Source organism: Erinaceus europaeus, chromosome 15, assembly GCF_950295315.1.
Source record: "Erinaceus europaeus chromosome 15, mEriEur2.1, whole genome shotgun sequence".
Classification (NCBI taxonomy): domain Eukaryota; kingdom Metazoa; phylum Chordata; class Mammalia; order Eulipotyphla; family Erinaceidae; genus Erinaceus; species Erinaceus europaeus.
Window position 1 is genome coordinate 23,175,487 of NC_080176.1, and position 13,125 is coordinate 23,188,611.

At 55.2% G+C, this 13,125-nt stretch overlaps 1 protein-coding gene across 2 annotated transcripts; it reads right to left on the reverse strand.

Annotated features, from left to right (window-relative positions):
- Nucleotides 1–265: 265 nt before the first annotated feature.
- INTS15 (integrator complex subunit 15) lies at nt 266–13,038 on the reverse strand. Of its 2 annotated transcripts, XR_009545007.1 has the most exons (7): nt 12,719–13,038; nt 11,532–11,753; nt 8,191–8,356; nt 5,774–6,298; nt 2,429–2,468; nt 1,944–2,050; nt 715–842 (listed from the first exon to the last, which is right to left on the reverse strand). XR_009545007.1 is itself a non-coding variant. In XM_016189077.2 (6 exons), the coding sequence occupies exons 1-6, from the start codon at nt 12,890–12,892 to the stop codon at nt 641–643; spliced, it is 1,329 nt and encodes a 442-aa protein (XP_016044563.1). In that variant the 5' UTR covers nt 12,893–13,038; the 3' UTR covers nt 266–640. The 2 variants fall into 2 exon arrangements, 1 of the variants encoding a protein (XP_016044563.1); XM_016189077.2 differs by lacking the exon at nt 1,944–2,050 and having other exon boundaries at nt 266–842.
- Between the last annotated feature and the right edge of the window lie 87 nt (nt 13,039–13,125).

Genomic DNA, 13,125 nt, shown 5'->3' on the forward strand with positions numbered 1-13,125 from the left:
GTCAGGCCACGGTACTTGTGGTAAAGAAAGAGGGCAACGGAGAGAAGAGGGGAAGGAGAAGAGAGACCCCACTGCACCACTATGCCGACCACGGAGCTCCCCTTGGGCCGTTCATGAGGTGCCTGTGCTTGAACCTGGGGCCTTGAAACTGGTAGGGCTTGGACCCGAGGCATCCTGCTTGGTACAGCATGTGCAAGCCTTACATCTAGGTGAACCATCTCCTGGGCACTCCTGCTTTTGGAAGATGCATTCCTGGGAGTTAATCAACTGTTTAGAAAAATTTATTGGAACATATGAAAGAGAAATCTAGAGACCCCATAGAACAGACACTCCTCCCTTCGCTGGCAGGGTGCCCCTGGCCCCCATCCTGGCTTCCAGGCTCAGGGAGCCCCCATGGCCAGGGTGGGTGGCCTGTGAGCCCAGCACATGCCTGAGGGAGGGGCCGGGCTGCCTGTGTGGGCCCGAGGCGGTAGTCTGTCCTGGGCAGGAGGGCTCTGATGGGGGGCGGGGGGACCGGGCAGGCTCCTCCTCTACATCGTCACTCCAAGTACCACCCCAGGCAGGAGTTGCAGGGGCCCCTCCTCTGGGACCGCCAGCCGACCTTTCTCCAGAAGATTCCTCCACCTCCTCAGGAGGGTGCCTAGCGGATGGGCCGGAACGGGAAGGTCATACCCGAGAGGAATGAGTGCCCAGGGTGGGTGGGCAGCCCGGGGTGGGCTGCAGGGTGGGCAGGCACAGCCCCGTAGCCCAAGGGGGGTGTGTGGATGTGCGGGTAGAAGCCGGGGGGCAATGCGGCGTGGGGGGACTGTTGCACGGGCCCTGAGATCACCAGCTGCAGCAGGCTGCGGAGAGAGCAGAGGGATGATGCTCTGTCACTCAATACACGTTTTAGGGGGCCGTTGAGCACATGTTCAAGGACCTGGGTTCGAAACCCTGATCCCTAAGCTGGGAAGCAGGTCTGCAAGAGTCTCTTTTCCTCTCTCTCTTTCTATCTGCCCCCCCCCCAATTTCTCTCTGTCCCATCAAACAGAAAACGGGGGAAAAAAAGCCACTGGGGGCAGTGGAGTCACAGTGTCAGCACTGAGCCCCAGTGACAACCCCCAGTTGGCAATTAAAAGTAAAATAAAATGGGGGGCGGGTGGTAGCCCAGTGGGTTAAGTGCACGTGGTGCAAAGCACAAGGACCGGGGAGTAAGGATCCTGGTTTGAGTCCCCGGTTTCCCACCTGCAGGGGGGGTCGCTTCACAAGCGGTGAAGCAGGTCTGCAGGTGTCTGTCTGTCTTTCTCTCCCCCTCTGTCTTCCCCTCCTCTCTCCATTTCTCTCTGTCCTATCCAACAATGACAGCAATAACAAGAATAATAGTAACAACAGCAACGATAAACAACAAGGGCACCAAGAGGGAAAAAATAGCCTCCAGGAGGAGTGGATTCCCTGGAGGCAAATAACCCTGGAGGAAAAAAAAATAAATGGGAGTCGGGCGGTAGCACAGCGGGTTAAATGCACGTGGTGCAAAGCACAAGGACTGGCATAAGGAACCTGGTTTGAGGCCCCAGCTCCTCACCTGCAGGGGAGTCGCTTCACAAGCAGTGAAGCAGGTCTGCAGGTGTCTATCTTTCTCTCCCCGTCTGTCTTCCCCTCCTCTCTCCATTTCTCTCTATCCTATCCAACATCGATGACATCATCAACAATAATGACTACAACAATAAAAACAAGGGCAACAAAAAGGAAATAAATATTAAAAAAATAAATAAAATAAAAATAGATTAGTAAATAAATGTTTTAAAGATGTGGAGCCAGGTTCAATCCCCTGCACCACCATTAACCAGAGTTGGGGAGGGCTCAGGTGAGGGATAAAAAAAAAAAAAGTCATGCCTGCACAGGACATCTGAGCACGTGTAGCTGTTTGCGCTGTGGACTGTGGACTGGGTGAGGTTCCCAAGCACCTCAAGTCACAGCAGCTGAGTCCTGTTCCCAGTCATCAGAGGGTGGGTGAGCTGTGAAGTCTTCATCTTAGGGGGAGATTGGAGGCAGTGGGCAAGAATGGACTTGCCTAAGGACACGGAGACAGGAAGTGGTGAGGCTGGGAGTCTGTCCAGAAGCGCCGTGACCATACAGTCCCAAGTGACACTTATTTACACCTCCACCCTGATAAGTGCACTGTGAGGCCACTGGCCCTATCTCCCGGGCTGGAAGGCCAGAGGGCTCCTCAGAGACTGACCCCCCACTGCTGGCGGCCTCACTGGCCCCTGGTGTCCCCAGGATGTGGGGTCCTGTGGCCGTGCAGCTCACCAAGATGGCTCCCACCTGGGTTTCTCTCCTGAGGTCACAGGGCGCCCCTGTTCATCAGAACTACCTGTCCCTCCACCCTGGGACCCCCAGGGCTCCTGGCACTCTTTCCGCTCCCCCACCCCCGCCATGGGGCACTTACTTATTGTGGGGCAGCCGCGAGCACAGGGTCCTCAGGTCATCTAAAAGTGAGGAGACGGAACAAGGATCAGGTGAGCTGCCCACTGAGCCGCCTGGCCAGAGCACCAATGTGCCTGGAGCAGTGCCCTCTGTGTCCCCACACCATGTAGAAACCCTGTTCTTCATTCTCTCCTCATTCTTTTCACTTCAGTCAGAAACAATGTGTGTGTGTGGTGTGTGTGGGGGGCAGCCCTGGAGCTTCCCAGGGTGCTGTGGTGCTCCCATGAGGCACTGGGGCTTGAACCTGGGGCTGCCCACATGGATGAGCTATCTCCCCAAAAGGTGTTTTTGTTTTGTTGCTGTTGTTTTTACTAAAGCCCTGCTCGGCTCTGGCTGATGGTGTTGGGACCTCGACACTTCAGGCACGGAAGGTTTCTCAGCCCACCAAACTATTTTCACTCCCGTTTTGAACAACTTTGTTCCCAAAGAGCAAGGCCAGTCAGCAACGGGAGGGTGGGCGCCATCACGGGCCCCAGCTACCTCTGTGGTAAAGGGCCAGGCTGGTCTCCAGGGGAGCTGAGGCAGAGACGCGCAGGGACCTGACCCGGGCAGGGGGGAGGGAATGTTGCAGAATGACTGGGAGAAGGTGCTTCGACATGTGTGTGTGATTAGGTGCAAATCCTGCCTCAGTAAAAGGGGCCAGGGGCCAGAGGCCAAGAGCCAGGGGCCAGGAGCCAGGGAGGGGCGCATTGGATGAAGCACTGGACTCACAAGCAGGAGGTCCTGAGTTCAATCCTCAGCCTTGCATGAGCCAGGGCGGTGTTCTGCTGCTCTCTCGGTCATTGATAAATAAGTGAGAAAGGGGGCCTGAGGCATCTCTCACTGTCCCCTGCCTTGGGCCTGGGCTGGAGCCCCGACACCACGTGGGTGGAAAGACTGTGGTGTCTCTCTTCTCCCACCCCACCCCAAAGGAGAGAGTGAGGATCTTGGCCGGAGGGGGCCTCCCTGTGGTGCAAGGCCCTGGATTCACCCCCTGGAGCTGCAGAAAAATAAAACAAGAAGGGACCAGGTGGTGGGTACCTGGCTGAGTGAGCATATTACGGTCTACAAGGGTCCAGGTTAAAGCCCCCACTCTCGCACCTGCAGGGGGGAAGCTTCAGGAGTGGTGAAGCAGGGATGGAGGTGTCTCCCTCTCTTTCTCTCCCTTCCCACTCAAATTTTCTGTCTCCACCCAAAATAAACAAGTAAGGGAGTCAGGTAGCGCAGCAGGTTAAGCACACGTGGTGTGAAGCACAGGGACCAGCTTAAGGATCCCAGTTCGAGCCCCCGGCTCCCCACCTGCAGGGGAGTCGCTTCACAGGCAGTGAAGCAGGTCTGCAGGTGTCTATCTCTCTCCCCCTCTCTGTCTTCCCCTCCTCTCTCCATTTCTCTCTGTCCTATCCAACAACGATGACAACAATAATCACTACAATAATCAAACAAGGGCAACAAAAGGGAATAAATTAATTAATTTTAAAAAATAAACAAGTAAAATGCTATACAAGTAAATAAACAAAACAAAATAAAAATAAGAGCAGGGGGATGGACAGTGGTGCACCTGTTTGAGCACACACGTCACCATGCGCAAGGACCTGGGTTCAAACTCCCGGTGTCCCCACGTACGGGAGAAATTTTCATGAGTAGTGAAACGGTGCTGCAGGTGTCTGTCCGTCTGTCCTCCTCCCTTCCCTTTCAATTTATCTATCTGATCAATAATAAATAATACGGTTTTTTAAATTAGAAAAAAAATGCTGCATTTGCCCTGCGAGTATTTGAGCCAAAAAGTGAGCCCTGGGCTTTGGGGATGCTCACAGCAGTCTGCGCCTTCTCTGAGCCACAGCCCTGCTGGCAGAGAGGAAGAGGCCTGGGCTGAGAGGCCCTGGAGGCTGCAGGTTCTACACCTGCCACTGCCACGTTAGAACTCAGCAGTGTGCCGGTCTCCCCCTCTCTATCTCTGTTACAGTCAATAAACGGAAGAAGGGTGGAACAGTCCAGCAGCAGGGCACCTTCCGTACCATGCACTCAGCTCGGGGGCACCACACAGGGAAGCTCCAGGAAAGAGGGCGCCCCAGTACCCTGGCGCAGAGTGTTTCCTCCATCTGAATGGATCACAGGGCAGGCCGGGCAGAGCAAAGGAGGTCAGACCTCAGGCCCCAGCTCTCCGCAATAACTAAGCAGATACAGGGTTGGGGTTGCCCATAAAGACGTGATCCCTTCTTCTGTTTCCCCGTGCAAATGGGCAGCTCGGGGCTGGGGAGATAGTCCGCAGGGACAGTGCACTCCTATGCCACATGGGCCGCCGAGGTTCGAGCCCGGCTCCCACCTACCACATGGAAAGGAGCTTTGGCGCTGTGGTCTCTTTTACTCTCTACTTTCTCTCTATGGCTTTCTATCTAAAAAAGGTAAGTAAATCAAACTTAAAACTGGGGTCGGGCAGTGGTACCCCCCAGGTGACCACAGACACTGCCGCATGCAAGGACCCAGGTTCAAGCATCCGTTCCCCATCTGCAGGGTGAAGCCTTCAGGAATGGTGAGGCAGGTCTACAGGTGTCTTTCTCTCCTCTCCTCTCAATTTCTCTCTGCACTATCAAATAGGAAAAAGAAGAAAAAGGAAGGAAGGAAGGGAGAGAGGGAGGGAGGGAGGAAGGAAGGGGCCGCTGGGAATGGTAGATTCATAATGTTAGCACTAAGCCCCAGCAATAAATAACCCTGGGTAGGAATAAAATAAATAATAAAATTCAATAAATAAATAGCAGGCTGGGAAGATAGCATAATGCAAAAGTTGCAAACAACTTTCCCGCCTGAGGCTCTGAGGTCCCAGGTTCAGTCCCCAGCACCGCCAGGGCTCTCTGGTCTTCCTCTATTACCTTCCTCATTAAAATCAAATAAATAAAATTAAAAAATAAAATAAGTAAATGGTTAAGTTTTACTTTTGAAAGAAAAAAGGGGGGAGCAGGTGGTAGTGCAGCAGGTTAAGCGCATATGGCACGAAGTGCAAGGACCCGCACAAGGATCCTGGTTCAAGCCTCTGGCTCCCCACCTGCAGTGAGGTCATTTCACAAGTAGTGAAGCAGGTCTGCAGGTGTCTCTCTGTCTGTCCCTCCTCTCTCAATTTCTCTCTGTCCTGTCAAAAAAAAAAAATTTTTTTTAAAGGGAAAAATGGCCTCCAGAAGCAGTGGATTTGTGGTGCAGGTACCAAGCCCCAGCGATAACTCTGGAGGTAAAAAAAAAAAAAAAAAAATTAAGAAAAAAAAAAAAGCAAAGAAGTCTGGGAAGGGGCATCAGTCCACATCACACCCCCCACCTCCCGAGGCCAGAAGTCACCCACCTCGAGTACACAGCAGGGCCCCAGACGCCATGGCCACCTGCAAGGCCTGTGCCAGCCGGTCCAGAGAGAGCTCGATCTCGGCGGAGGCGTTGAGGGGGTTCAGTTCGTCGGCCAGCCGGTTGACGTCCTCGACCAGCGGGACCATGTGGTCAAACAGGATGAGGCCCAGGCGTCCGTAGAGGTTCTTTTCGGTCAGGTGCGCCTGCAGCAGGAGCAGCACCTGCAGCACACTCAGGTGCAACTGGGAGTACAGCAACGGGGAGTCCCGCTCCGGCCCCACTGGGTCCTTGGGGGCCTTGGCATGGCCATGGCCATCGGCCAGGCACGGCTTCTTCCTCTGCTTGCAGGCCAGCGGCGCCTTCACGCACCAGCGAATCAGCCCCGTGAGTGGTGTGAGCTCCAGGAAGCCGATGGGGAGGTTGGTGGCGATGGGTGTGTTCAGGAAGGTGATGAGGGTCAGCCTGGGGTCCTCGAGAATCCAGCCCACGACCACCTCCAGCAGGTCCAGCGGTGGGATGAGCTCATCTGCACGCAGGGATGCCGGGCTCAGAGGGAGCAGTCTTGAGGGGTGGGGGTGGGGACAGGGCACGGAGCAGGGCACGGCCAGCTTGACCCCCTGTGGCCTCCGCCAGAGCATGCCCCTCATGGGGCCTAGGACTCTTGTCTAACTTGGTGCCCAGGCCCCAGGCTGCCTGGCCAGAGGGAGGCTCACCATAGGCTCAGTGACTCCTGGGCACTCACTAGGCCCTGAGGCACCTCAACACAACGCAGGGGCCAGGGGTTGCTCAGTGGTTAGAGCATGTGCCTTGTGTGTGCTGGACTCCCTGCCTTGCCTAGAACTGTCTGACAGGCGCTCTGGTGTCTGTCTGTTGTCCCCATCTGTCAGGTGGTGCACAGCAGTGCAGTGGGTACGGCCTTGCCAGGCCTGAGCCCCTAGTCCAACTGCCCAGTTCCACATGGGACACGTGGATGGTGCCAAAGGGACCCCAGGGGCAGGGCTGTGGTGCTCAAGTCTCTCCGGCCCTTTGTCTCTAAACACGGGTTGGTGGAGGTGCATGTGACCAACCTTGAGGACCTGGGTTCAAGTTCCTAATCCCACCTGCAGGGAAGAAGCTTCACCAGTGTTGAAGCAGTGCAATACACATAAGGCCGTGGGGTCATTCCCCTGAACCACACCAGAAGATGAGGGCTTAAAAAAAAGGGGGGGGAGTCGGGTGGTAGCACAGCGGGTTAAGCGCAGGTGGCGCAAAGCGCAAGGACAGGCGAAAGGATCCCGGTTCGAGCCCCCAGCTCCCCACCTGCAGGGGAGTCACTTCACAAGCGGTGAAGCAGGTCTGCAGGTGTCTGTCTCTCTCCCCGTCTTCCCCTCCTCTCTCCATTTCTCTCTGTTCTATCCAACAATGATGACATCAGTAACAATAAGAACTACAACAATAAAACAAAGAAAGGCAACAAAAGGGAATAAATAAATATAAAAAATAAAATTAAAATTAAAAAAGCCGGACGGAGGGTAGATAGCATAATGGTTATGCAAACAGACTCATGCCTGAGGCTCCAAAGTCCCAGGTTCAATCCCCCATACCACTATAAGCCAGAGCTGAACAGTTCTCTGGTTAAAAAAAAAGACGAGGGCTGGGTAGACGGCTTAAAGCTTCTGCAGATTTTCATGCCTGAGGCTCCAAAGTCCTTGTGCTTTGTGCCACCTGCGCTTAGCCCGCTGCACTACAGCCCGACTCCCAAAAGGGAATATTTAAAAAAATAAAATAAAATAAGTAGATGAATGGGGGGCCAGGTGGTAGCACAGCAGCTTAAGTGCACATGGCGCAAAGCACAAGGACCAGAGTAAGGGTCCCGGTTTAAGCTCCCGGCCCCCCATCTGCAGGCGGGGTCGCTTTACAAGCGGTGAAGCAGGTCTGCACGTGTCTGTCTTTCTCTCCCTCTGTCTTCCCATCCTCTCTCGATTTCTCTCTGTCCTATCCAATAACAATGACAGCAATAACAATAATAACAACGATAAAACAACAAGGGTAATAAAAGGGAAAACATGGCCTCCAGGAGCAGTGGATTGATTCACAGAGCCCCAGCAATAACCAGGGAGGCAAATAAATAAATTAAGTAAGTAGATGAAATACTTAAAAATAAACAAATAGTCATAGTAAAACTCAAAGCCAGCCATGCCCAGGGAGACCTGACCCCAGACCCCAGCTTCTCAGCTGTATGCCAACCCCCCTTGCGCCCCAGGCCGGCGGGAGGTGCCCAGGGTGCTTATTAAGGGATGTCTCTCCACAAGTCCCAGTGGCCCCAGTGACCCCACGTCTTTAGAGGAGCAAGGCAGAAGCGGAGGTGGCCATTGGCCACAGGCCTCTCCACGTGGGACCGGCCACCTAGGGGCAGGGCAGGATGGGGCAGGGCCCTACCTGCAGACAGGTCGTAGAGCGCGGTGACCGCTGTGATGAATTGGCAGCAGAAGCGCGGGCTGGCGCTGAAGATCTGCTTGAGCGTCTGCACGGAGCCCGGCACCAGGCAACAGTAGTCGTCCACCAGGGCCCTGGCCAGCCGTACACAATACACCACGGGCGTGCGCTGCGGAAAGCCACATGTCACCATGTGCCAGGTGCAGGCGGGAGAGGGGCCCTGGGTTTGAGCCCTGGCACCACCCTGGGGGAGTGCCCGAAGATGGTGGAGCGGTGCTGTGGTGTCTCTTATGTATCCCTCTCTTCCATCTGCCTCATTCTAAATGAAGAACAGTAAGCTTGGGCCTCGAGGCCACTGGGTGGTGCCTTGCAAGCACCAGGCCTGAAGCTCATGAAGCAAAAGAAAGAAAGGCCTGGGGGAGTCGGGCAGTGGCGCAGCGGGTTAAGCACACATGGCGCAAAGTGCAAGGACCGGCATCAGGATCCTGGTTGGAGCCCCCGGCTCCCCACCTGCAAGGGAGTCGCTTCACAGGCAGTGAAGCAGGTCTGCAGGTGTCTATCTTACTCTCCCCGTCTTCCCCTCCTCTCTCCATTTCTCTCTGTCCTATCCAGCAATAACAACAACAATAATAACAACGATGATAAGCAACAAGGGCAACAAAAGGGAAAAATAAAAAATAACGGTTAAAAAAAAAAAAAGGAGCCTGGAGGTGGTGCACCCAGCTGAACACAGCTGGCACCATGCCCAAGGAGCTGAGTTCAAGCTACTGGTCCCCACCTGCAGGCAGGAAGCTTCACAAGTGGTGAAGCAGAGCTGCTGGTGTCTCTCTTTTCCCCTTTCTATCTCCCCCTTCCCTCTGGATTCCTGTCCCTCTAGCCAATAACTAAAAAATAATAATAATAATAGATGAAATATAGAAAGAAAGAAAGAAAGAAAGAAAGAAAGAAAGAAAGAAAGAAAAGAAAGGAAGGAAGGAATAGAGAAAAGAAAGAAGCCTGGCTGGAGCAGGGTGGGCCTGCAGACCCATCCCGTCTGGCACTCACATGTGTGCCTCCCGCCAAGCTGCTCCTCGAGAGAGAAGATGGGAAGACAGAGGGAGAGAAAGACAGACACCTGCAGGCCTGCTTCACCACTTGTAAAGCGACCCCCCCTGCAGATGGGGGGCCGGGAGCTCAAACCGGGACCCTTATTCCCGTCCTTGTGCTTTGTCTCCTAGGGTGAGGGCGATGCCACGAGGCCGGGACACGGTCTCCAACCGACAGTTCCCCGCCACACCACTGCTTTGGGGTTTCCTCAGCAAAAACCTTTTTAAACCTCAGATGAGGACACGGAGGCTTTTGGAACTCTGCAGCAAGACTAGAAGTAGGGAGTTGGGCGGTAGCGCAGCGGGTTAAACGCATGTGGTGCAAACCAGCATAAGGATCCCGGTTCCAGCCCCCGGCTCCCCACCTGTAGGGCAGTCGCTTCACAGGCGGTGAAGCAGGTCTGCAGGTGTCTGTCTTTCTCTCCTCCTCTCTGTCTTTGTCTTCCCCTCCTCTTTCCATTTCTCTCTGTCCTATCCAACAATGACAACATCAATAATAACTACAACAATAAAAACAAGGGCAACAAAAGGGAAAATTAAAAAAAAAAAAAAGGACGAAGCAAAAGCCAGTTGCTGGGGAAAATCTACGATCACCCCAGGATTCAAATGTCTGGTTGGGGCTGGCGAGGTGGCTCCCTGGATAGCGCTCCTTGCTACTTATGCACATGACCCACTGGACCCCAGCAGGAAGCTATGGTGTCTTTCCCTCTCTCTGGATTCAGTGCTGAGAACTAAGTTACAGATTCCAGGGGCCGAGAGCCAGCTCAGTGAGTAGGGCCTAGCCCCAGCACCACGTGGGAGTTTTCACGGAGCGGGAGGGGGGAACTCCAATAAGATGACTTTCCCTCTCTCACCATGAACTGGCCTAACTGCGTACATCCAAAGCCCCAGCTCCTCAAGGGTACAGGCCCTGCTGCTACTACACAGGTAAAGAGACAATTTGCTAGTCGAGCACTGGAGAGCAAACGTGATTATAAAAGATTTCAAGTACCCAGGACTAGTGTGGACCTGGGGAACTCCTACTGGGAGGCAACTCGGTGGATGGGGTACTGAGGGCTCCGGTATGACCCCCAGCACCGCTTGTGCCAGAGGGATGCTCTGGTTCTCTGAGTAATGAGGAAAAAAACAAAACAAAATAAAACAGAATGCTGTCTAGAGACTGGGAGAAGGCTCACCCTTCAGTGGGGCCTTGCCTTGCGTGAGGTCCTGGGTTTGAGACTGGCATCACACGGGAGCTCCATGGATGGCACCGGGGGGAGTTTCATGGGTGGTGGAGCTATGCTGTGATCTGTCTCCCCCGCCTCAAATAAAATAAAATAAAATAAAATAAAATAAAATAAAATAAAATAAACACAGAATTGGAAACTGAGCAAGGAAGGACAGTATCAAACACACATGAGGCCCTGGATTCACCACAAGCACTACACTATAAAAAAACAAAAAGAAAAGGAGAAAGAGAAAGAGAGACGGGGGGGGGGGGGATTTGGGCTGGGGAGATAGCAAGATGGTTCTGCAAAAGCTTTCAAGCCTGAGGCTCTGAGGTCCCAAGTTCAATCCCCAGCACTGCCATCAGCCAAAGCTTGGCAGGGCCCTGGTCTCTCTTTCTCTCTCATTAAAAGAAATCAAATGGGAGTTGGGCAGTAGTGCAGCAGGTCAAGCACAGGTGGTGCAAAGTGCAAGGACCAGCATAAGGATCCCGGTTCAAGCCCACCTGCAGGGGAGGCGCTTCACAAGTGGTGAAGCAAGTCTGCAGGTGTCTTTCTCTCACCCTCTGTCTTCCCCTCTTCTCTCCATTTCTCTCTGTCCTATCTAACAACGACGACATCAATAACAACAACTACTACAGCAATGAAAAAACAAGGGCAACAAAAGGGAAAATAAATATTTTTAAAAAATCAAATGACTACTGTTGAATGTAAAACATTAATTCCCTAATAAAGAAATAATAAAAAAAAAAAATCAAATGACTAAGAAACAAACATAACGATCCCAGCATTGGAGCTGCACGCAAAGCCAATCCCAAAACCCCACTGACCTTTGCCCACTCAGCAAAAGGACTGTTTTTAACTCTTTTACCGACGGGAAACACCGTTCTCTCCAGAATGGCTGTGAACAAGGTAGCCAGAAAGACCTCTGCTGCCAGCATGTGGGGCAGGGGCAGGGGCACGGGAGAGGGGCGCTGTGCAAGAGGCCCCAGAGCAGGGCCGAGAGGCGCAGCCCTCGCTGAGCCCCTGGGAGAGCCCGGGAGGCCGGGCGTACCTGGAGCCAGGAGGCGGCGCACTCCAGCACCGGGACCCGGCACACGGCCACCGCCATGGACACCAGCTTCCCCAGCAGGTTCATCCGGCTGTCGTCCGCCTTGTTCCCTTGCGGGCTGAAAAGGGAGGAGAAAATCATCTGCCGGACAGAGTCCTTGGTTTGCTCCTGGAAGTAATTGCACATGATCTCGAGAAGCTGAAGCTCCTGCAGCGAGTTCAGTCTCTGTGAAGACAAACCCAGGGGAGGGGTGAGAGGCGAGGAAGCTCCAGGGCAAGGCAGTGGGAGGTGGGCTCTTCCCCGGGACTTATGGGGACTTGTGGGAGCCTGTTCCCTGATGCCCTGGGGTACCTGCTGAAGGCTCTCAGTAAACACATCTCTGACCCAATAAGAGGCAGGGCCAGCGGGGAGAGCTGGTTCTGCAGACAAACCTTAGGCTCCAGGCTCGACCCCTCGCAGTGCACACGCCAGCATGGTGTTCTGGTCTCTCTCTCCCACAACAAACAAAATCACTTTTTTACAGGGAAATTGGGGCTGAGAAAATAGCAGACCTTCATGCCTGGGACTGTGAAGCCGCAGGTTCAATCCCTGGCACACCATCAGCCAGACTAAGGCTCTGGTATAAAAAAAAGTGGGGAGAGGTGCTGGGAGGTGGGGGTCAGGGAGGTAGTGAGGGGATATAGTGCCCTGGACGGGCAAGAAGAGAGATGCCAACAGGCTGGGGGGTCCTGGGGGGATATGGAGCCCAGGGGGCAGGGGTGCTGGGGGGAGATGGAGCTTCCTAGTATGGGATCCCGGGAGTTAGGGGGAAGGGGGCACGCTGGGGAGGGAAATACATGTGCCACGGGGGAAGCACCTCAGGGTGAGCGATCCTGCCATTCGGTGCTGCCGGGGGGGGGGGGGGGGGGCACTGAGAGGGGGTGGGTTTGGGTTCTGCTTTGGGGGAGCAGGTGCACAGGGGAGGGTGCCCCCATGTGCAGGGATACCAGGGCTGGGTGCTGCCTTGGGGGGCAGGTGCGGGGGAGGACACTCCATGGTGGGGGGTTCCAGGGTTAGGTGCTGCCTTGGGGCAAGCAGATGCAAGGGGGTGTTATCCCCGGGGTGGGGGTCCCGGGGCTGGGTGCCGCCTTGGGGGGGGCAGGTGCACGGGTTGGGGGACGCCCTGGGGTGGATGCCGGGGCCCCGCGCACCTTGGGCGCCTGGAACACGAACTCGTCGAGCAGCTCCGCGGGGCCCTTGTCCACGAGCGGCGGCAGCGGCGCGCTCTGCAGCTGGCTGCTGAAGTAGATGTCCAGGTGGTACAGCACCTCCTTGGCGGCGCTCAGCGCGTCGCGCCGCAGCAGCGAGTGGCGGATGTCGCTCATGCCGCCGGGCGCGGGCACTTCCGCCGGGAGACAAAGGGGCCGCCACCCGCCCGCCCGCCGCCGCCGGGCCCCGCTCACCGGGCCATGGCCGCCGCCCGCTCCCGGCCGGCCGCGGCGCCCCCGAGAGCGCGGTCCCGCCGCCGCCGCCACCGAGCCGATCCGCGGCCAAACGCAAGCGACGGCGGCCCGCACGGGCCAAGCCCCGCCGTCCGCGCTCCGCCCACGGCGCCCCC

Coding starts and splice junctions, on each gene's coding strand:
- INTS15 (XM_016189077.2), bottom strand. CDS start 12,892: ATGAGCGACATCCGCCACTCGCTGCTGCGGCGCGACGCGCTGAGCGCC. Junction 11,754..12,718: donor TCGTGTTCCAGGCGCCCAAG/GTGCGCGGGGCC, acceptor TTGTCTTCACAG/AGACTGAACTCGCTGCAGGA. Junction 2,469..5,773: donor GGCCCTGCTGTGTACTCGAG/GTGGGTGACTTC, acceptor CCTCACTTTTAG/ATGACCTGAGGACCCTGTGC.